The sequence below is a fragment of the Cryptomeria japonica genome, chromosome 5 (genome assembly GCF_030272615.1).
Source record: "Cryptomeria japonica chromosome 5, Sugi_1.0, whole genome shotgun sequence".
Taxonomy (NCBI): Eukaryota; Viridiplantae; Streptophyta; class Pinopsida; order Cupressales; family Cupressaceae; genus Cryptomeria; species Cryptomeria japonica.
The window spans coordinates 646,832,229-646,856,143 of NC_081409.1; the positions used below are offsets into that span (position 1 = coordinate 646,832,229).

Consider the following 23,915-nt stretch of genomic DNA (forward strand, 5'->3'; position numbering starts at 1 on the left):
ATAGGCTAAAGCAAGCTCCACGGGCATGGTATAGCAAGATTAACTCATATTTGATGAGCAATGGCCTTGGAAAAAGTGATGGTGAGCCCACTCTTTACATCAAGACAGCTAATGGTAAGATTCTCATTGTTGTCTTGTATGTTGATGATTTAGTTTTTATTGGCGATGATGATTTTCTCATTGCTGATTTTAAAGAGGCCATGGAAAGATAGTTTGAAATGACAGATTTGGGTCTCTTGAGGTATTTTCTAGGCATAGAAATAAAACAAATGCATGATGGTATATTTATCTCTCAAGAAATATATGCTAATGAAATCTTGAAGATATTTAGAATGTATGGTAGCAAGCCTGCACCAACACCAACAGCCATAGGTCTTAAGTTGAGCAAGGAAGATTGCAGCAGCAATGTTGACTCTGATATCCAGATTTATAGAGAATCCAAAGGACACTCATTGGCAAGCGGGTAAGAGAATCCTGAGGTATGTGAATGGCACCAAGGAATATGACAATTTTGTATAATGCAGTGAATGATTTTACGCTGATTGGCTACACAAATAGTGATTGGGCAAGAAGTGTAGATGATAGGAAGAGCACATCAAGCTATGTGTTTCTTATGGGTTCAGGGGTAATCTCATGTGTTGGCATTATGTGAACCGACATGATGACAAAATGATATTGTATGTTGTCATTGATGTCAATATGAGACATGGTGAGAACAGACACATGTGATAGGTGAAGAGAGAGGAACCAACATATATATGAACTGGTTTATATGCCAAAGTGAAGCAGCATATTTGTTCAAGGTGAACCGGCATATAGTTATGAGAACCGGCACATGGAAGCATTGTATGACTACCGGTTGGTAGGCAGCTTCCACTTTGGGGTTTCCGGTTGGAGTACCTCAAGTCTGTGTGACTCAATCGGTGATCTTTGTGTGATGAGTTAGCAGTATGATGGAGGACAAATCATGTTGCCACGTAAGCTCTATGCGCGTGAAGGATCTTGCATGAAGAAGACTATTCCTATCTACCTCGGGAATGTGCGAAGTCTGTCAAATGGTGATAATGCGTGATGGGTTATCCGCCGCCATGAAAACGGTGTATAATGGACAATGGAGAATGTCTTGAGATTGATTCAAGATTGTTGCATTTAATGCAGTATGATTCAACGGTCAGAATCGAACCGTTTGAATTGCTTAACCTAACAGGTTTAGGGTTTAGGGTTTTTGCTACCGACCTGTATGTTTCCTATAAGGTCGATGTTGTGTTTCTTTCTGAAGTTGTTGGCAAAAGTTGTGAGTGTGTATCCAAGGGAAGTGATACGTGTTTCTTGCCAGACCAAAGGAGAGAAGAGATATCTGCAAAGTGAATGTGCAGAAGGTGAAGAGGAGCCAAAAACGGATTTGCATTAGCATTGGGTGCTATTAACAGATCATTGTAATACCTATTGATCTCTAACCATTTCAACAGTTGTAAAATCCCCTAACAGGGTAGCCTTAACTGGCTTATTCAAAATCCCTTAAATCGGGTGGTCTTAACCGGCTTGTTTTAAATCCCTTAACCGGGTAACTTGAGGCTAATGAGTTCTGAGAAGCTTGAGAAGCTTAGGAGATCCTTTCAGCTATTGAGTTCTTGAAATCCTCTAACAAGGTGACCCTACCAGGTTTAACCCTTAACCGGGTGATCCCTAACAGGATCGGTTCCTAGCAGAACCAATTGTAATGTCCTTAACCGGACAAGGCTCCTAACAGAGCGGACTTCCAGAAAGTTCAAAAAGAAGCTTGTGGGTATTCATCCCCACCATGGTTTTTCCTAGTTGGGTTTCCACGTGAAAAATATCTGTGTCATGTGAAATGCTTTTGTCTTGTGATGCTTTGTTTTATCTGTTAAGCACATGAAGGTTCTATGTTTTATGCCTATCTATAAAACATATTGAACTCACTGTTGTGAAGATCTGATGGTTAAGTTTACTTGATTATGCATGAGAATATAATGATACTGTAGTATTGAGCTAAGAGGAAAGCTTATTGAGTGACCGGTTCATGACTAATTGAGCTATACTAGATGTTACCAGTTGCACTCTATTTTACCGATATTCCTGTTTGTCAGTCTTTTGGAGTATTTGCTGTCAAACCGGTTTTTGACTGTATTTGTGTTTGTACTGATTCACCCCCCGCCTCTCAGTACCGGTTTGGTACTAGTGGTTCATCATTGAGTTATCATCATGGGCTTCTAAGAGGCAACCCATTATTGCCCTATCAACAGCCGAGGTTGAGTATATAGCAGCGAATGCAACAACATGTCAAGATATTTGGCTAAGAAGAATCTTAGCAGATTTAAAGGAAGAATAAGAGGATGGAACAACAATCTTTTGTGACAAAGTTTCAACGATTGCATTGAGCAAAAATCTTGTGTTTCATGGAAGAAGCAAGCACATTGAAATCAAGGATCACTTTATTAGAAGTTTAGTTGATAGTGGTGAAATAAAATTGGAATTTTGTAGGTCTGAGCAGCAGCCAGCAGACATTTTCACCAAGGCATTGGGCAGACACAGTTTGGTGGGCCTCAAGAGAAATCTGGACGTAATTGATTTGAATTTTGATTGATTTTGTTGGCTCGAGACAAAGGGGGAGTGTTGAAATTTATTGTCCTGGCCACTAGACAACCCCCAACGAAGATCTCCCCACCTACCTGTTAGGAGAGAGCTACAACAGAATAGCCTGGAGAAGATTTGGTTGGGATCTCCATCCCAATAGCCCCTGATGTGAACTACAAATTGGCAGTGGAAATTAATTTGGTAGGTAAGTTTTTGAATTTGGAATTTGGGGGGAATTTGGAATGGACAAAAAGGAGACAAAAGGGAAAACATTCTCCAATCAATAAGTGAAGCATAGAGAGAAGTGCAAATCAGTAGATCACAAAGAAGAAGTGTGGCTCCAAAGTGAGTGCAAAGAATAGCAACAGCAGCAGCCTGTGTGTTTGTGTGATTGTTTTGTCAGCTGAGCAAGATAGCTCCTGACTGTATGGTGTGTCAGTTGAGCAGTGATTGCTCCTGACTGTGTGCAGATTCAAGTGAGCATTGTAGTGAGCTTAGAGAAGCTCCATTTTGTGTAGAACAGAGCAGCACCTGATCGCTACCTGTAGGATTAGGGAACTGTAGTTAGTGTTTACAGTTTGTTTTGTATTTTGTAAATTATTTCCAGTTTAATAGAAAGCAAGAAAGCTTGCATGTCTCCCTGCGTTTTATTGATTTTAATCCTGTGGGTGTGTTCCCAGCTATTTAGGAATTGAGACAGCAGTCTCTGTGTGCATTGTTTGAGTCAGCCCAACTTGAGAGAACCTGATCTCTCCGCATTTACTTTGCAAATGGCTGATGATCTCATTGTCCTGCAACAGTGGAAAATGCAAATCCGATGAAAAAGGTAAAAGACTGTTCCAACTATATCCTCTTTGTCATCATAATGTTTCTTTTGCTTTTGATCTCAAGGAATTTCTAAATCTGATACAAATTTGAGTGATACAAGATTGCCCTTACACCACTATAAGCTCTTACATCATTTCTCTTCCTGTTAGTTTGATTTATGTTTACTGTTTATCAGATTCTCCTTTTATTTATTCGTTCTTTGTTTAGACTTAATCTACCTAAGCTCTTAAAATGTGTCTCTCTACTACCCACTTTGATTTTCTTTGATTTTTAATACTATATCATTCTCTTTTTAATTAATAAAACATACAGTATGCTTTATTGATGAAAAAATTGTAATTGCTAACTGCTGCAAATTCCTTACTGATCACAACTGCTAATAATCTCATTGTCCCGCAGGAAAAAACACTTACAGTGGAAAGCACTAATCTGGAGAAAAGGGTAAAAGACTCCTATCCATATCTTCATTGGCATCATGCCTGATGCTTCTTTTGCTTTTGACCACAATGAAATTCTAAACATGATAATGACATCAGCGATATTGACCAGATTGAGAAAAGTCGCAGGAAGCACCTTAATATTGACATCATGGAAGGTGTCACCAATGATTTGAAAACTCAACAAGATCCGCCTCAAACTGATCTCAATCTCGCGTAATTTTCATTATCATAATTTCTGCTAAGTAATTCCTCATCATCTCATAGGATAAAATTTAATGAACAGATTGTGTGTGCAGCCTGTCATGAATTCCAGGGCACTCTATGTTCCATGAGATTTTCTGCAACTTACTTCAGGCGCTGTGAAGCTCCTACTCTATTTAATGAGATCATATATTAGGAAGTCCAAATATTCCGTTAAAGTTGTTATACTCACATATCTCTCAGTTTTCTGTCTATGCTTATGATTTGTGCTTGAAGTTGAAATTTTAAGAACTTGAAAATAATTCCTAGTTTCAAATTTCACAGCGTCTTATGGTTTTCTTTCTATGATAGTTTTTCAATAAACAAATCCGTCAGAATTCCTTTCAATTGTTTTTATCCGCTATAAGTTTTTAGCAGGTGGGTAACGTTTACGCTAATGAAAATGTGAAGGAAAGAAACTGGTTGTGGGCTCTAATGCATGTACCCAAAAAAAATTGAAAAGAAACTTTATGAAGATAATCTGAAGTTGATATTTTGGGCTCTAATACATCTCTGATCAAATCATGTTGCATCAATCCTTGCAATATACCCAATTCTTAATTCCTAAATAATCAATCTCGTATTTTATCATTGTCTACTAGATTCTAACATCCTCTCCATTGCTCTTTGAAATCTACATCTTTAATAAGTTCCAACCCTGTAACTTCCAGTCGTCTTTGTGATTAATCCACTCGTCCTGCTCAACACATCTTGCTACATTGTTGGACTTACCACTCGTATGCTTCAACAAAATGGGTGACTTTGCAATTCAGGTGTCTTTGATTCTTGATTGTTGATAAATTAAAGTGCCTAATGATCAATCTACAAAACACACTCCTTTGGTGACAGTAGTGCCTTCAATCCATGCCTACACAATGGCATAAAACAACTCCTTATCATATACAGAATACCTATGCTTAGTGTGATTCAACTTTTCACTGAAGTAAACAATTGATCTTACTTCTTAGCTCCGTATTATTCCAGTTAGCATCACAATCAACCTGAAGCATTTTGTCAAAATCTGGGACTGCCAACAATGATTACTCCATTACCCTACATTTTAGCAACTCAAAACTCTTGGGAGTAATAGATGATCACTTGAACTACTACTTGTCACCTCTCATGCTTTTTGTGATTGGTGCATGGATATTGCTAAAGTTCCTGGTGAACTTATAGTAGAAACTTGCCAATTCATGGAAGCTTCTAGCTTCAATCAAGTTTTCAAGTGTCACCCACTCCATAATTTCCTTCATCTTCTCAAGATACATCTTAGTCCATAGTTGTAAATCACAAATTTCAAATACCCTAACTCCTTCAATCTCTACAAAACTCGGTAGAAATGCCTCAGATGTTCCTCGTTTATGTTACTTAATATATCACCTAGATATACAGCACAAACTTCCCAATGAAAGGCCTCAATACTTCATTCCTGAGCTCAGCGAGTGTATTGGGCGAGTTGGTCCACATGGCATGATCAAGAATTCATATAGCATTCCTTTGTCTTGAAGTTCCTCTTCCATCCCTTATGTGGTCTAAAGATAGTAGTTCTTCAAAACAATATTTCACTCAAACAATCCATTGAATCATCCATACTTAATAACGAAAACCTACAGTTAATCTTATCGACAGCATACTCCATTCACCATTGGTATTTGGGTGGCGAAAGCCATTCATATAAATTTTTGTATATAGTGTTTTTAAAAAGCCCTCTCTTTTTACTGCTCTAGAAACCTGTTGTATTGACAAAGTTTTATTTCAAAATATAACATATACAGAGAATGGACCAAATTTTCATTTAAAAAAATGCCTTTGAAAGAGTTTAGGGGTAATTCCATTCTAAAGGCCTTTGAAAAATGCATATTTAAAAAAAAGAGAAAAACTAAATTTTCTCATGCAAAAATTCCCACTGAATGCTTCTATATGTCTATTAGAATAACTTTCTCCTCTAAGAAAAAATGCCTCTTATTCTTCCTTGGACTAGTACACATTTATTTTTTCATTGTGAAGATGTTTAGCAACAACAGAGGTTTCCAACAATGGTGGAAAATATGGATGCTACAAATCTATTTAGAACTAGTTGTAATACAAGATAATCTGCTATATTAAACTCAAAAGTATTCTTATGAATCTATTTAAAGATGGTGTAGGGTCCATATTGAAAGGGTAAAAGTTTCATATGTGGCTCTTGAAGGCTCTTTTTTAAAGATGGATATAAACCTTATCACTAGCCTACAGTTGGTGAGGCATGTGATGGTGATGATTCATTTCCATGTTCTTTTAGTTAGTATGTTGTAATATCTCATTGATCCACTACTCAATAAGGTGAATCTTCTTAACAAACCTATATAGTTTACCCACCTCCAATTGATCCTATGTTGATGTTTCATTTGACATGGTAGGAACTATTGTATCAACATGCAATAATGCTTAGTAACCAATAAAAATTTGAATGGACTATGCCTTATAGAGCTAAACAATGTATAGTTGTAGCTATGTTGATGTAGGGCTTCCAAATATTTATCCCACGTGTGAGGATTCATTAAATGATATATTTGTAAAATGTGAATTAACATTCAAATAATAATTGTATTGATTTGTTAATGAATTGGAGTTTACTACAATATCACCATATATTGTTGCTATAGTTTTTGCTACTACTTTTTGTGGATTCTATACAAGTGTTTAATGATAGGTCAATTTAGATTCGAAAGCAAATATTTGGATGATCATTGTTGAATGATGTTCTTATTACTATTTATTTTAAGAACCACTAATGTTTGATCAATAGTTATTTGATTATTTGGGCATGCGAATCTCCTATTCCATTGTAGTATTATTATCTATCGCATAACATTTGAGGAAGGACATTTGAGAATACAAAGAGATTGCATCAAGTGTAAGGAATTAAATTTACTAGTATTTGATTATGGAGTTTTTTACTATTTTAATCTTTGTAGTCATCAAACAATCACATCGCTCTACATCATCATTATTGGTCATTGCAAGCTTATATGAGTTGTATTTATTAATATGAATTGAAATATACAGTTGGAGTAGGTATTGTAAATGATTTGAAGAATAAGTGTATTGATTATAGTTTTATGCAGATTATAAGTGTTAGAGTAATCTTTTATTAGCTAATAATTATTTATTTAATTATTAGTCTATTATACTCTATGCTTAAGCTAAACTTAGGAATCTTATAATTCTTTAAGATTTTCACCTTTAGGATTTCGAGTATCCTCTTATAAGGATTCTCTTTTTGTATTTTCATAACAACTGTAATTATTGAATTGCATTCTTGTAGCAAAATCAAAATGACTCCTCTTTTCTAGATCTCTGAATTCTTGCCTCCATAGCTATTTTGCTTCTCTCTTTTCTGTGACAGGTTTGCCTGCAGGTGATCTTTGGGAGCTGTAGAGTTGATTTTTCCTCAACTCCAATATGGTAGCAGAGCTCCAGATCTGTATGCCCCTTTTCTCTTCATGAGAGTTTTTGGGCCTTGTTCTTCAGAATTATGTATACGAAGGTTTGTGCAGTTGTTTTTTTTTTCATTTCTGGGGGTAGCTGATTGTTTGGTACATTTTGGTGCCAAAAGAACCTCACGGTTCAATTCAGGAGGCCGATTCCATGAATTTTGATATATAATTCGGCCTATTTTGGTGACAAGGGCATCTGGGCCATGATTTTTCATTGGCATGTTTTACGAAGTACAAAAATCTATACGGTTGTACTTGCAAATGCGTCAAAAAATTTCCTTCAAAAAAGAAATAAAAATTTGTTAACCCTCTTTATGCCCTAAAAGAGGGTTTTTTTTTCTTTTGGCTGTAACTTGGTCATACGAAGGCGTTTTTCGACAAATCTTATGTCGCAAGAAAGCTCTTTCTGAGCTCTATCCATATTTGGAAGTTTGAATTTTTGATTTAGTTTTTTTGATGGTGTTTTTTTTTCTGTCAAGACCAGAGGTTCATTTTTGTACTCCGGGAGACATGACTTGAGCATCCGAACTTCGTTTTTTGAAAACTTTATATCGTTGGAAAAATTGTTCTATGTTTTTTCCATTCATATGAGTTTTCTTTCCAAATTCTGGTCTAGGTATATTTTATTCAGTTTTTTGTTTTTTAGCACTTTGGTGAATATCTTGGATGTTTCAGGTCCTGGGATCTCTTTCTTTGAGTAGGATGTCTTGTCTTTGGTTGTTCTTTTTATTTTTAGTCTTTTGTCTCTTCTGATCATTGTAGTATTTTATTTATGCAAACGCATTGAGATAAAGTGCCATCATGCATTGTATACTTGGGATCTTGCACATCTTATGTCTTACTGTAATGCACTACTTATAAAGTGTCATGGGGGGGTTGATGTTTGTCCTTTATTTGTCATCTACTTTTGTCAAGTGAGTGTTCCTTCCATGACATTATCCTCATGATGTGTGTCAAGTGAGTGTTCTTTCCATGACACTATGTACTTTCTCTGCACCTTCGATATTCCTAATTTTTCGTCATGTAGTTCTTGTTGGTCGTTCTTTTCAGTGTATCTGTCCCTCTCTCTTTTCAACATTATGAGGAGCTTTGTCTTGTTCTAATTATTCCTTGGTTCGATTGATCAACTTTTTAGGCTTTGTTGTTTTATGTCATCTGTATCTTCGAGTTCAGTTGTTTGCCTTTGTTTGTCATTTGATTCGAGTGGTGTCATTTGAGGGAACTCATGCAGATTAAAGTCTTCTCTACCTGGTCATGTTCTATTTCAGTGGAGGTTCTTCAGATCTACAGTTACTCTTCAATAATGTTTGCAGCTATTTCATGCTTCAATGGTGGTCTTCATGCTTTTTTTTGTTCCTATCTTCTGGAACACTCTTGTTTGGAGGCTTCTTAGTCCTTCACTTGAGCTTTCATATCTTCTTGGAGAGGAGTTTTGTTCCCATGGGGTTTTCTCTTTTATCTCCACTTTACAAAGATTTTATTGTACTTGGGTACCTCATCAGACCTAGTTGTTGGGACCCATTGTTGCTTTCATGCATTTTTTACATGTTTTTTTAGTCCTTAGTTGTTTTTTATCTACTCCCTAAGTTCACCCTAAGGGGGGTGTTAGAGTAATCTTTTATTAGCTAATAATTATTTATTTAATTATTAGTCTATTATACTCTACGCTTAAGCTAAACTTAGGAATCTTATAATTTTTTAGGGTTTTCACTTTTAGGATTTCGAGTATCCTCTTATAAGGATTCTCTCTTTGTATTTTCATAACAACTGTAATTATTAAATTGCATTCTTGTTGCACAATCAATATGACTCCTCTTTTCCGGATCTCTGAATTCTGGTCTCCATAGCTATTTTGCTTCTCTCTTTTTGTGACAGGTTTGCATGCAGGTGATGTTTGGGAGCTGTAGAGTTGATATAATAAAGGTTTTAAATGGATAATTATTTATACTTTGTAATTTTAAAATTTAATTTAATTGTGAAGTAAATTCCATTTATATTTCTCTTGAAAAAAATATAATCAAAGTAATTAATTTTATATGTCTGCGGTTATTCATGAAATCATAATTTGCACTTTTCACAACCAATGTTATTGTTAGACTCAATTATTTGTTTGTTTGCAAATATTTTGGGTTCAGTCACTTGAAAAATAAAAACAAAATAAAATATTTAAAATATTCACACATAAGTTAAAAAATCGGATGGATCCTAATCTAATCCTCAAGGGTTCATTTGGGATTACCCTAATACCTCTTTTGAAAATAAAAGGCCTTATATTTTATATGTGAAAGGCAGATATAATTCATCCTCTTGTCTTATATGATATATATAAATATACTTTTAAATGATAAATATTCATTAATCTTTTCTTCCAATTTAGTTCAATTAGAATAGTATGATATCAAACACATTCCAAACAAGTCTTGGTTAAATGTTATTATTACTATATGATTTTGAAAAAAGTTGCATAGGGACAATATTATTCCAGCATCAATTGTTCACAAAATGGTACCTCAAGTATTAATCATATAGAAACAATAGGTGCAAATGAGGGTTATCTTGAGAATACATTACCTATTCATAGGGTGATTAGTTAATACCCATATCATAGGTACTATGATGACTAATTTAGGCATATATCACATATACATAGTCTAAATAATTAGCACTCCAATCAAATATACATAATGTAATATATAGTCCATGCATCACATATTCATAGTGTTACTAAGACAAGAACCAAACACATACACAAATGTGAATAAATTAATTAGAAATACGTACAGTTGTCAAATAGAAAAGGATAAGTAGTTGCAACCTTATTGTTTGAGTAATTAAGACACTTTATCTAGTTATTTATCAAGGCAAATAACTCAATATGGATGTACACACTCATATCAAGATTCTAACTCAACCTCTAAAGCATATCCAAACTAAAAAATATGATCCAAATAAGATAAATTAACCGAGTTGTCCAAAGACCAACACAATTAAACATGCCAAAACATAGACCAACATAATTTCACTTGATGATCAAACAAATACTTGAGATTTGAACTAGAATATTGCATGAACCATATGAACATCCTTCAAGTAGAAACACATCAAACAACATAGTGGAGAAATGCAAAGCATTCTCAAGACTAGTACTGATAGATACCCCCATTGTTAGAAAATTACATCAATCAATCTCCACCATCTATGAAATTGAGGACCTAACAACATGATAGTGCAACATCTATAGAACATGGACATTATGTCCCAAACCACAAACCACAATCTTCAAAAATTGAAGGAATATAGAGCATTCTTCCATAAGGACCTTGAATACATTTTCCTACATATTACAACTTCCATTATTGTTACCTTCCAAAAACACCTTATACTTACTCAACGCCATCACTAGACAACATAAAAAATCTGAATACTCATTTCCAAACCATATATTACATCCCCACAATTGAACAACTCTAACTTCCTCTTCATACACTCTGACATTAGTGACAATACCAGATAAGTTTGACATTAATGACAACACAACTCAAGTTTCCAACTTATTTTCATTTCAATCTCTTAGGTTTGCATTCAAATATTCTTAAAATTAAAAATACCAAAAACATACAGATGCATTTCATCCTTAAACTTAAGAAATCCAAAAAATATAGAGTTTCATTGCCATTTCCTTAATTGAATTTTCATACTTAAATTCAAAAATTTCAGAAACATAGTATAGTTTACTTGCATTACCATAGGCCCATAGTATCTAGTATAACTTGAACTTTAGGATCATCTTTTGCATCCATTAGCATAGCTCTAGGAAAATCTCAAAGTCTTATATGGTTAGCATGCAATCATGAGCCAAAAAGATAATGGAATGAACTTTTTATTCCAATGATAATCCTACAAACACCATGAAATTTGGGTCATCTTCAAGTTCATACCAAGAATCTCGAAGTGAAGCCTTATTTCCTCCCACTAATGATGAATTCTCTTTATAAAATATTCAGAATGGTATTGAACCCAGCAAGAAATTGATGACAAATCACAAGATTCCCATGTGCTTGTAGTCATCAATGCATTGCTATCTATAGATCCAAATAGATATCTTATACTGCTTACGAAAAATAAATCAAAACTTCTATATAGCTTTGATGTCTCCATGGTTAAATAACCTGATGTCAATACCACATTTTAAAACCTATGAACTTCCCACATACAACCCTCATCTCAAAAATTAATGATAATTATTCTATTTGTTAACACTTCTCGTGATTTTACTCATGTTAACATGTTTGTGCCACCCACATGACTTACAATTCAACAAATCACTCTTCACCATGCAATCATTGGACCAAACTAACATTATCCAAACTCAAAATAACATTCTCCTAAACAAAAACAACCAAAACTCAACTAACATACCACCTCTCGCACCACAAGTAAACAACAGTAACACATTTCACTATAGCTTACAAACCAACACACCTCTAAATTAACAACTTGTCTATCACAACATGAATCCTTTTATGGATTCTAATCAAAACCTTGTCTCTCATCTTCCACATAACACTCATGCCCAATTGTCTACCACAAGGATCCTATTATAACAAGTCCAAAGTCTACAACAATAAATAGCAAACACGCAAGTTAGTGGACTTAAGAAAACACACACAATGGAGGACTTGTGTCATATCCTTTCGATAAGACACTATATATACCACCCTTTGTTGGAATCAATGAACACAGAGAGGGGGGGTGAACCAGTATTTCAGTAATTATAAATTTGTTAATCTAATTCTTAATCAACTGGATGCATAAATAAGAAATTGAATGCAGAAACACAAAACAATAAAGCATATAACCATAACACCAATATTTTTACGTTGAAACTCAAAAAGGGAAAGGCCATGGTGGTATTTGAACCCACAATATTATTCCACTATGGCTAGTAGAAAAACAATATTACAAAAGAAGAATGCACTTGTATTCAGGCACACTACCTAGAGCTCATTGCTCAATTACAAAAATAGGGCTACAACCCCGGAGGAAGACTCACTACCTTACAAGCTAATAGAGAATGATTATAATGATTAATGAACTGAATAAAAGCATCTGACCATGCAAAATAATAGTTTCGGTTAGGCACAAAGTGATCCGCTACATTGTTTTGCTAAACTGCTCTGTTCTACTCTGCTCTACTTACTGAATCAACATAATTCAGGACGTGCACATGAAATGATGCTCAATCACTCCAAAATCATCCCACACATCATATCCACACCCAAATGCATTAACCAAGTCAATCTTATATATTTGCACTAGCAAAATTGATCTCCCACAAGTTGGCTTCGCAAAATGTCAAAATAAGAAATGTGTAATGCTACAAGTTGGCTTAGATCTTCACAAAACATATTCCGGATCCAACACACACGATAGCATGCTTCCCAAAAGTTGGTCCAATCACTTTTAACTTTCCAATAACCACTAGAATCAACTCAAGGAATCTGGTCCACACGTTACACAACAAAAAATGAAGATAACCCTATTTTGTTGCTCAACCAGATACCAAACCTTCTAACATGCCAAAGAATCATCACCGAAGGATAATATTGCATGATACTCTTCTTCTCATACCCAATCAACATAACTCAAATCATTGGAACCAAAAGAACACCACCAAAATAAGAAATGCCCACAAAATTGTACACTGAGCTTCACCGGGTAGACTTGATACCAAAAAACTTACTCAATACATTCGGTTAACCAAAACTCCATACTGGATAAGATCAATAGGCTAATTCGCCATCAATGACAACTCCTAAGAATCTACATGCATGAGATATAACCAATCTTCCTTGGAGCATCACCAGAACAACATCAAATGCCAACAATCTCCCCCTTTCGCATTGATGGCAACACTATGAAAAATGATAAGTACTCCCAAAAACTGCAAGCGATCCAACAATCTAAAATATGTACACTCAAGTGTTTCCATCTAACTCACCCTAAGAATAAGTATCATTTCTCACTGCTCTATCCAACTCTCTCCCTCTTTGACATCAATGGCAAAGGGTAGGAACCCGCCAAAACTTATGTACAAAAAAATGTAATAATTTACATGAAATTAAAAATGTCTACGTATGTAACCTTCAAGAATTGTAGTTACCCATTTCATCCTCTCAGAAAACAATCTAGAACATTAATCAGAGAACTAGACATATATGCATGCACTTCAACTCCTTTGAGATCAAATGGCACCAGTTTACCTAGTGCACCGACTGCATCTTGTTGAGCTCCAAGAAAGGTGTCCATCTGGGGGGTAATTAGACTTTTCAGTTCTCTCACTCTGCTCAATATTTTCTTCTTTTCTCTATTCAATCCTTTTATTTTGTTAGTAAAATCCATTATTTTTGCTTCAAGGGAACTAGGAAAAATTGAATGAGGTGCAAATGAATGACCTATACTAGCAAGCTTCCCTTCAAAATCTCTTATTTGCTTATCAATGTCAGTAGTAAACTTAGGAAAAAATAGACATGATTTAAATAATATACCACCTTCACTTAATGCATCCTTTGTACTCTTCACCACAATCTTCAAAACTTCTCTATCATCTTCAATTGCTTTCAGATAGGTTTGAAGTCTCATCTCAGTGAATTTATTCAAGACCTTTATGTCAGTCGCTTTCTCTAATGACACAAAATCAAATTTTACCTTATTCAACATATCCTTAAGCTTACCAGATGGTGAGTCGTTTGAAATCTGCTTAAGGTCAGGCAAAATTTTTTCCAAAAATGCAGTAGCCAAAGATATCACCTCTTTCTCCTCAGATGCGGACTTGAGTAAGTCCTCACTGGCCTTGATCTACGCAAGAGTGGCCAACTTCAATGCTTGAAGAGGGGACATGGTGCTTAAGTCTACCATACCATGAGAAAGATCATCATCAACTACAATTTGCTTTCCCTTATCAGGGATAGTGGCTTTGGTCATGATTACCAGAGCTTTATCTGTTTGTCCTTCACCCTTCTCCTTCATCAATTCTGCATTTTTATCCTTATCACCTTTTTCATCAACTTTGTCATCATCTTTATTCTTTCCCATTTCACCTAACTCCTCAGCTATCATTTTTGCAATTATTTCTATTTCAAAAGGATCCTGAATAGCATCACTAGAGTTATCCACAACTTGATTATCAAAGCCATCAACAGGAGGTTGTCCAATCAGATCAATAGATGATTGATCTTATTGTTTACCAAAAACATCTATAGATACATCTGGAATAGATGGAGTATCTTTAGGCTCAAAATTTGTTGCTTTCTCTTTCAGAATAATTTTTTCTTGAGAAGAGTCTGTTGGATTTACATCTACTCTTTGTTCAATCAAAAATTGTCTCAAAATTGTTTTAGTTTCTTTTACCACCTCATCTTTCTTTCCTATCATGAGCTTATTTACCCTTCTCTTGCTTTGAAATTTATCATTGGCAAGTGTTAATAACCAGGCGACTTCATCTCTAGAAATAACAAAAGATATATTTACAAGCAAATACTCCTTTATTCTCTCATCCTCAAGCGAAGTTGTATGTCTTCGTGCATCCAAAATGTTATACAAGCTCTTGGGGATCATAGATGATAATTCTATTAATACCTTACTAAATTTATCCATATATTCTAAATTGCCTCTTCAATTTCTCACTGATCTTTATCCTCAAAATTCTCATAGTATACAAAAACATTTTTGAAATTACCATCATTCAAAATTTAATCAATTAGCTATTGCAGAGTCAATGGGGGCACAATTTCACATGGGCTTTCTATCTTATTGGATTTGAGAGCCTCATATATTCCAAACTTCTTCTTCTTGCCAGGTCTAGCCTTTCCAAATGACCCTGCTTGAGGCTTATCTTTCTTAGCAGGAGGAGCATCATCGGATGTAGGCTTCCAGACTACCCTTGCATAAGTGGCAGTCTTATTTACTTGCCTTACCTCTTCATCTGACTCTGTTTCTTCTTCTACTACAAAATATTGTCTAGTAGGCTTCTCCTTCTTCCTTTTCTCTACTCCACTGGTAGATACTGTTGGTTTAGGCTTAGGTGGAGGTACCGATTTTTGCACACCGAGGGTAGGTATTGATTTGGTAGGCTTGGCCTTCCAGATTGCTTGGAGGGAATTGATTTATCTTGTGGCTTCACCACATCTTCCTCCTTTAAAATATATTTTTCTCTTTTCTGTTGCACTGCTTCCTAGGTAATACCCATCTACTCTGCAAGTTCCTCTACCTCCTTTCTCACTTTCCTCTTTCTTCTGGCATCAGCGAACTTTTTAAGCAAGTTATTGATCTTTATCAACCATAAAATAAATTGTTTTCTTATATTTATCAACTATTTCCTTAGGAATTCTTTCTCGAGCTTTCATAGAGGCTTGAAAGGTCTTAAAATAGCCCCATAATGTAGATATTCTCATTGTGGCATAACCTATGCCCCACAACCCTTCCTTAATTTGCATTGCCACCAGTTTTTCATAAGCCCATTGGACTTTTCCTTTTATTCTAGGGATCTCATTCAAGAAGTATAATACCAAACAAATAAGAAGGGACTCAAACTTGAAAGTGTGTTTCTTGTCCTGTTTAATCTTCTTCAAGTTACTTATCAATTCATTCAGGAGAATTATGCACAAATCATACCTTTTATTTTCCTTGAGCATTTGATATGCTGAAAATATTATAGTACCAAAGACCAAGTTCTACATGCTTGATTGATAAACATTGTAACCTACCACCATTGAGTCAAATATATCATCATGCTCCAAGATATTACTAATAGTCATTGCCTTGTTGTCAAATTTGGATCTAGTAGTGGCTATCACTGTGTTTTTTTGTACTTTTCTCAGACCAGGCACTTCACTAGTTGCACTTAAGCATGTGACTGCTTGAATGTCTTGCTTTGTAATCTTATGCGGTCTATCCAACCAAAAAAATTCATCATGAACCTTACTAAGAATATATCGGACCCATTCCGCTTCATCAAATACTAGGAAATGAACAAACTGTGCAAAGCCCTTGTCATGAAGAATCTTATGTTTCAGCTTCAAGTTCCCCAAACTATCCACCAAATGCTTGTTGTAGAGTGTAAAAATGTCATCATTTCTGAGTTCCTCAATATCACAATGGACAAAAGCTCTAATGTCTTGATTATGAAGAAAACCGTACGAAACTGAAGAAAATTCTCCTTCCAGATCATCTTCAACCGATTTGAAAGGATGTCTCTTGAAAATAGGCCTTGCCCTCTTAGAAATATCAACCACTAGAGGAGTAGAAATACTGGATGTAGATGTCATGATGATCCTAGGGTTTTAAATGATAGCTCGTGAACAAATAAATACCTTTTAATTCATAATCAGGCGCAGGAAATTACTAGATGATCGCTTCAAACTTGGCTTTGCTAACAAATCTCTTACACTTAGATGCTCTGCTCTTTTTTGTTGATCGCATTGTGAAGAATAAGCTTTTGAAATGCCTTTATAACCTAATTTGTAGTTATAATCAATTCTTTCACCTAATTGCCAAACTGATACAGTAATCTTCCAGATATCAACTGCGTGCTTGATCTAGATCTTTTGCAACCTTTTGCAACCAGTTACAATTCATTGAAAGGGGGTTCTAAGGATTTGCATACACACAAGATTATTGCACACACATTTTCAGTACATTATCGACTATTTGTGGAGGTGGAAATCACCAAAAGCAATGGGTTTGACTAAGGCAAAACCCCATATAGCCACCTAGACACCCTTTTCCAAGTTGTAGGTGTAGGTGCAGAAATCCAACAGACGCATGAATTTTGGGACTGATAGAAGACACAGAGACAACCTTAGTGCCAAAATTGATCTCAGATCACAGAGACAGGGGTGTGGCACCCTGGTCCTTAGGGTTTTACAATTTTTTATGCCAGATCTACATCTCAATCCCTTAGGACCTCATATTTAGAAATCCAGCCTTCTATCAACATAAGGACCAGTCACCCAACACCGTGGTCCTGCCCATTCCACATCAGATTTCAGCAGCAGGTGCACCTCTGAGCCTCTTTTCCAGTCTTGCTTTCTATAACTCAATTTCAGTTTGCACAGAATTAACATTTTTTCAGTTTAAGTGTATTTCATTTCTCATATCCTATCTTAGTTGATTGTTGCATCATATTTTGCATATCTACTCCTTATTTACGACAAAGTAATATAAACCCTAAGATATATTCCTTGACTCTCTCTTCCCTACAAGTAGTCAAAGCGAGATATCTCCATAGGCTCTTTCGTATTCCACCATGTGTACATGAGAGTGAGATTAGGTCTTAGTCACTTGATTCCATTTTTGTGCATCACACCGGCAGATACATTTGTATATCTAAGAGATAAGTTAGGGTATCTACCCCTCCTAATGAGAACTAGATACATTGAGATGCATCAATCCGATGGACTTCATAGTCTTACCTTCTTATCCAGATTGATGAGCAGGTGCTGCTACTCAACTGGAGTAGTCAGTGTGTTGTTCAGATGTTCAAATTTGTGAGTTTATCCTAAGGGGGAGAGATTGTCCATCTTTGAGGAGAGATGCATGATTTGTATGTATCTTTGGCATTATTGTCAAAGGGGGAGAGAAGCATGTGAAAACAAACCTTATCTTGGAAGCTTTGTGTGCATGATCTTAGGGGGAGAGTGATGGTTTTGATTTATTTCTTTGTATTGATTATTTTTCACATTCATATGTTGCCATGAATACCAAAGGGGGATATTTTTGGTATAGAGGAGGGGATTTGTCACCTCCAAGATGATATATCTCAGACAACAAATCAATCCATCACTACCTAACTCGAACCGGTGCTAAGGTGAGCCAGGGGATAAAAATAACAAACTAGAAAAACCACCCGCAACCTTAGATTCTCAGACGACTCTGTCAAGCCTCTATCCCAAGGACAAGCACATATAGATGGGATACCAGTGCGACACACTTTCGTCCTATGTAGATGAAGTGCAGAGGCCATATAGAAAGTGCAGGACACGGGTGCAATGTGATGAAAGTGTAGAAAGCTATGAAACCAAGTTAATAGATGCAAAATATGAAATGATTAGGATAAAGTAAAGAGGAAAAGATAAAAGGAACTCACAACCAGTCCATGATTGGATCCTCCCACATTAAAATAACTTTCCCACAATTATAAACCTACACACAAGCCACAAAGGAAAAATGTTTGGGGCTGCTTGGGGACTTGCCTCAGTCAAATCCCTTTTTTGGTGTTTCTACCTCCACAGACGGCCATATCGATTGATAGAATAAAAGATAAATACAAGATAAGATAAATGATAAATGATAAATGGTAGTGTTACCTAAAATTTCATTACCCATGTAATTTCGGCCAAAGGATGCATTTTTATCAAATGATTGCATTTACAAAAGGTACATTGCAGTGTTTTAAAAAGTATTTCCATTTGTATTGAACAATGATAGACTACAAATTGAGTTCATGCATTTGAAGCATATTTATACATGCACCGAATCCCTTAAAACCTCACACAAGACGTGAGCTTAGCATTTCTATCTTTCCTACATATCCAAAACAGAAAAGGATAGAATCAAATAGTGAGTGTAAGGATAACCACTCATTGCCTTGGGTTGCTTTGACTGGTTATTGGCTGTCCCGTTGCCCTTATGACTGTTTTCTCGGTCTTCAAATTCTAAACAAACCCTACTTTCCTGCACAAAAGAGAAAAGGTGTCAGATCCAAAAGATCTAAGCAATGAAAGATTATCCTACAATGTACCATTTATCATATCCTATCTTATTTCTGTTTCGAAAGAGCAGGAAAGATAAAGACACAAATCACTGCTTCAGGAGAAAGAAATGTTTATGCTAATGTGTTTGTTTCATGTGCAGATAATTGGTTACTCTAATTGGCATGTGCCCCTGACCGAGGCTCCCTTCGGGTATGAACCCGACATACCCTTTAGAGTAACTAATCTCAGAATATCAAAATGGAATGATGAAGAAACCAACTGAAGTATCAAAGGGACATATTTGTTTTAATATGAAACCTTTTACTTTACTATTCCTGATATGTATAAAAAGAAAGCATTAATGGATAAACTATTTTAAGGGACATATTATTCTAATGTGAAACCTTACAGTATTGAAAAGTCAATGCTACATAGCGAAGATAAATGATTCAATGCAACAGGTTGGTATAGAAACAGAGCATCTGAAATATTTTATGAACAGGAACAAACAGCAAACTTCAATGAAATCAGAATCAACTGGTAATGAAATGAGTGTCACGAGCCCGTGCTCGAACTTCATTTTTACATAAGATCAAAATGAATAGTCAGGTGACATAAGGAACGCATGTTCAAATAGAAATTTTGCCCACCAAAAAAATTGCAGCTAGTTGTTTCTTTTGTCAATATCATTAAAACAAAACTATATCGAAAGGAAACATCAAGTTTGGGAAAATTTTGAAGTTTCCAACATAAAATCTAACATAGATTTGCAGATGTATCGCAGTAAAAAACCCTCTTCGTACTTCCAGCAATAGCATGCTAACAGAAAATAAAGCAAGAAGAAGCCGTTTCACTCAAGAGAGCAAGTGTTTATTAAAATTTCACAAAGGCTTCATACCTATAGAAAATGGGACTTGTATTTAAGAGAAGATTCAGAAAACTTCGGCATGCCTTCAAGAAAAGTCTGAATGCACAGTGGCGACTTGGATTGTTCGAAGACTGCAATCAAATATATCTTGGGCGACAGCACCAGTAGTAAACGCATATTCTTCATTCAAAAAAACTTCATAATGGCGGCTATAGAAATAACTCATAATGGCAGTAGCAACACAAAAGAACTTCATCAAAAGACTTCACAAAGCAACAAAAATCAAAACAGCAATGGCGGCATCTTGGGGTCTCAAACCCTCAAAAAGCTTCTCCAGTTGTTTTCTTCATTTTGCAAAATGAAAGGCTAAGTCAATGCGAAAGAGTATAAGCTTTTAAGGTTATGACAAAGCCCTTTGCAATTTTTATTTTTTTTCTTCAAGTCCGTTGGGCTTTGTGGACAAAGAAAACAAAAAACATTAATAAAATATATTTGGTAATATCAATGTTTAAATGTTTCATTAAGCATTAATATTATCAAGTATGTTTTATTTTTATATTTTGTTTTCTTTCTTTGTCTAAGCTTGTATCTTTTTGTAAAAAGTATTTAATTACAATATCATTATAAATTGTAATTAAGTATTATTATTATTAAAAGTGAAAAAGGTGTATCCATGTGCTAAAAGGAGACCATTTTTGAAGGATGAGTTAATTTTGGAGAGATAAGGCTACCATTGAAGAAGCCTTTTCGGTTTGGAGACATAAGGAGAGCATATAGGAGTATTCATGACTACTTGGGAGATGTTCAAAAGGAGTTGAGATAATTTTTGAGATAAGGACATTTTAATAGGAACATGAGGTTGTTTGAAATCAAATGGAGTGAATTTAGGGAGGTTGGAGCACTTTTAGGCAAAGGGTCAAGTTTGGACTTTTTCATTATTTTAGGGAGCTTTTATTACTTGGTTGAGCTTTTTGAGGCCATTTCTAGTGATCTATTGGGTTGGTTATTGATTGAAGAAGACTTTTCCATGTTTGTAGCCCTTTTGGTGTCTTCTAGACTCCTCTTTTTGAGGCCCTTTTCTTGCATCCGACCCAATCAGTTGGAGAGGTTTTGTACTTAGTGTCTTGGGACACTTGATTTGAGAGAGTTCAGATTTATGCAAGAACAGTGTTTTCAGAGATAGCTTCTTGTCCTTAGCATTTCTTTTGCATGGATTCTGTAACTCAGATTTAGAGATATTTTATTTGTGACATCATCTTTTGGAGCGGTATTCTATGGAATCAAGCCTTGTTTTCTTTCCATATTTTGTGTACAAGCATGATTGATGAAATTAAATTTGTGAGTTATATTGCTCCTTGTTTACTTGTCTCAGATAGTACCTTGATATAGGAACGTATGTATGTTTGCAGGTCATAGTATGTGTTTAAGAGTTCAAAACTTTTGAGTGAAAAATTACTCTTCATCATTGGTTCATCTCAGGACTTTATTATGAAACATTTATGCAAACTTATACAGGAAAGAAGTGTTTATGAATTAAAGTAGAATATTGTAGACCGAGATCGGTTTTTATCATTTATCTCTCACATTTTGGTGTATCACCAGGTTCTAGTTAAGTTTAGTTCAGTCTTAAGTTCCTTTTCTTTAATTCTTATCCTTTACCTTGCAAAGTTAGTTCAGTATTAGAGAGTATCAGGTGATTATCCAATAGGAACCAGCCTAGGAACCAGAGGTTTCATTTCAGGTTATGCATTGCCCACATGCAGAAGTGAATCCCATGTTAGGTCAGATTGATAAACTTATAGTTTAGTCGGGTGCAAATTTTTGACTTAACAGTTTTGGCACGCCCGGTGGGACCTTAAAAGAAGTCCATTTGTATATTTTATGCTGATTTTGATATGTTGTCAACATAATATAGACCTATAAGAGGTTATTTTCAAGTGTATCTTGTGACTCCCTGGTAAAAAGATCAAGTGTGAGTATAACTATTTTGCCTTATGAGAAGAATTGAAACTAGAAGTTCCACAAACTTTGAATATTTGCAGCTTTCTTCGCCAAAAAGACAAGGAAGATCAGCCAAAAGAACTGCATATACAAAAAAAGGCAAGTCATCACCTCCTACAAGAGTTTATCAAAGAAAAGGTAAAGCTGCAAATAGAAATCAAAGAGATAGGCATTCAGCCTCACCCACTTGTAGAGTTGCTGCTCCTCTTCCTTTTAATTTTTCATTTTTTATAGAAGGAAGCTTAGCTGCAGCAAGTACATCAGTTCAGCTTGGTGCTATGGCCTTACCAAGAGCCTTTGCTTTCATGCTTTTCAATCAAGGAAGCCCATTAAATTTCACCCAGCATCATGACGTGCCTTTGGCGGCACTAAAAGGCTTACCAGATTTCACTAGAGAAGGCCAAACACTGGCAATAAACCACATCCGTGATGTGGCAAGTTTATGTAATGTGCACCACGTTACAAAAGAAGATGTTGTTGTAAAACTGTTAGCAGTATCCTTGAAGGGAAAAGCTTTAGAATGGTTCAGAACTCTGGCTATCAGGTTAGTTAACTCATGGGATGAGCTTGGGGATCTGTTAACCAAGTATTTCGAGGACAAGTCTGATCACTTGTCCTTGGTGGAGCAGCTCACAACTATCAAGCATGCTCCTTAGGAGTAGATGACAGATTTCAACTCTCATTTCCAAAAGACATGGAAACGAATACCAGCAGTGGTAAGACCAATCGCAGAACATGCATTTTTGTATTTTCTGAAAAGTTTGAATAGTGATATCTCAGTAATGATTCAATCGATGGGTGGTACTTCACTGCCCCAAGCTTTTGGCATTGCTGTTAGAGCAGAGAATAGCTTCATACAGGCTAGCAAGATAGCCCTGGCCTCCAATGCCTTATTTTTCGGCCATTCAACCTAACATGCCAATTAATATACCACCTCTTGCCTCTTTGCTTGTTATACCAGCAATGCCTATTGCTGTTCCTTAAGAGACAATGGTAGTAGGCACATCAAATGAAATACATGAGATAAGGAGTAGCTAGCAGAAGATAGAAAATATTTTGCAGACTTTGGGAAATGAGTTGACAAGTATTAAGAAGCATTACCAAGCTCCAAGGCCAACTTTTCAGCAACCAAATCAAGGTTATAGTCAGCAAACTCAAAGTCAAGGCTAAAATCAGCAGTACCAACAGAATAGATAGCCTTATCAGAATAATTACCAAGGTGCGAGGCAAAATATTAATCAGAGGTCTTATCAGCCTTACAATCCAGCACCTTTGAATGCTACAAATGCAGTCAGAGACATTGTACCTGCTCAAAACAATTTAATATCAGAAGTAGATTGGTATTATCCCTGCAACCAAGCTCATAATCAGTCTACATGCTCTAATGGCATGATAAATCAAGCTCTCATGGTACAAAATGCTGCAAACTCACAACCGGATATACCTCCTGCTGCGCTTGAACAACAACAGGATATGCATACTATGGAAACCGGTTTTCTTAACTGGCAAGGTGAAGAATTCAGTGGCATGAATGGCAACTCACCGATTGCAGCCAATACTTGAGCTAAGAAAAGATCTCTTGATATAGGCCAAACATTAGAGAGAGGTAAAGGACCTGCAACTTAAGAATCGTCATCCAAATCCACGCAAATACTAAGCATTCTGAAGAAAGTACCTGTTGCGGCAGCTAAGGAGCAGTTTCAAAAGGATG

At 35.7% G+C, this 23,915-nt stretch overlaps 1 protein-coding gene across 2 annotated transcripts in view; it reads left to right on the plus strand.

The window, feature by feature from the left end:
* Nucleotides 1-4,383, plus strand: part of LOC131078454 (MADS-box transcription factor 14-like) — a 57,569-nt gene extending 53,186 nt beyond the window's left edge. For both annotated transcript variants that reach the window (XM_058016167.2, XM_058016174.2), the window contains 3 exons: nt 3,823-3,864; nt 3,973-4,076; nt 4,160-4,383. In XM_058016167.2, coding sequence (XP_057872150.2) covers nt 3,823-3,864; nt 3,973-4,076; nt 4,160-4,169 — 156 coding nt within the window. In that variant the 3' untranslated portion in view covers nt 4,170-4,383. The remainder of the gene's footprint in view (nt 1-3,822; nt 3,865-3,972; nt 4,077-4,159) is intronic.
* The last annotated feature ends 19,532 nt before the right edge of the window (nt 4,384-23,915 follow it).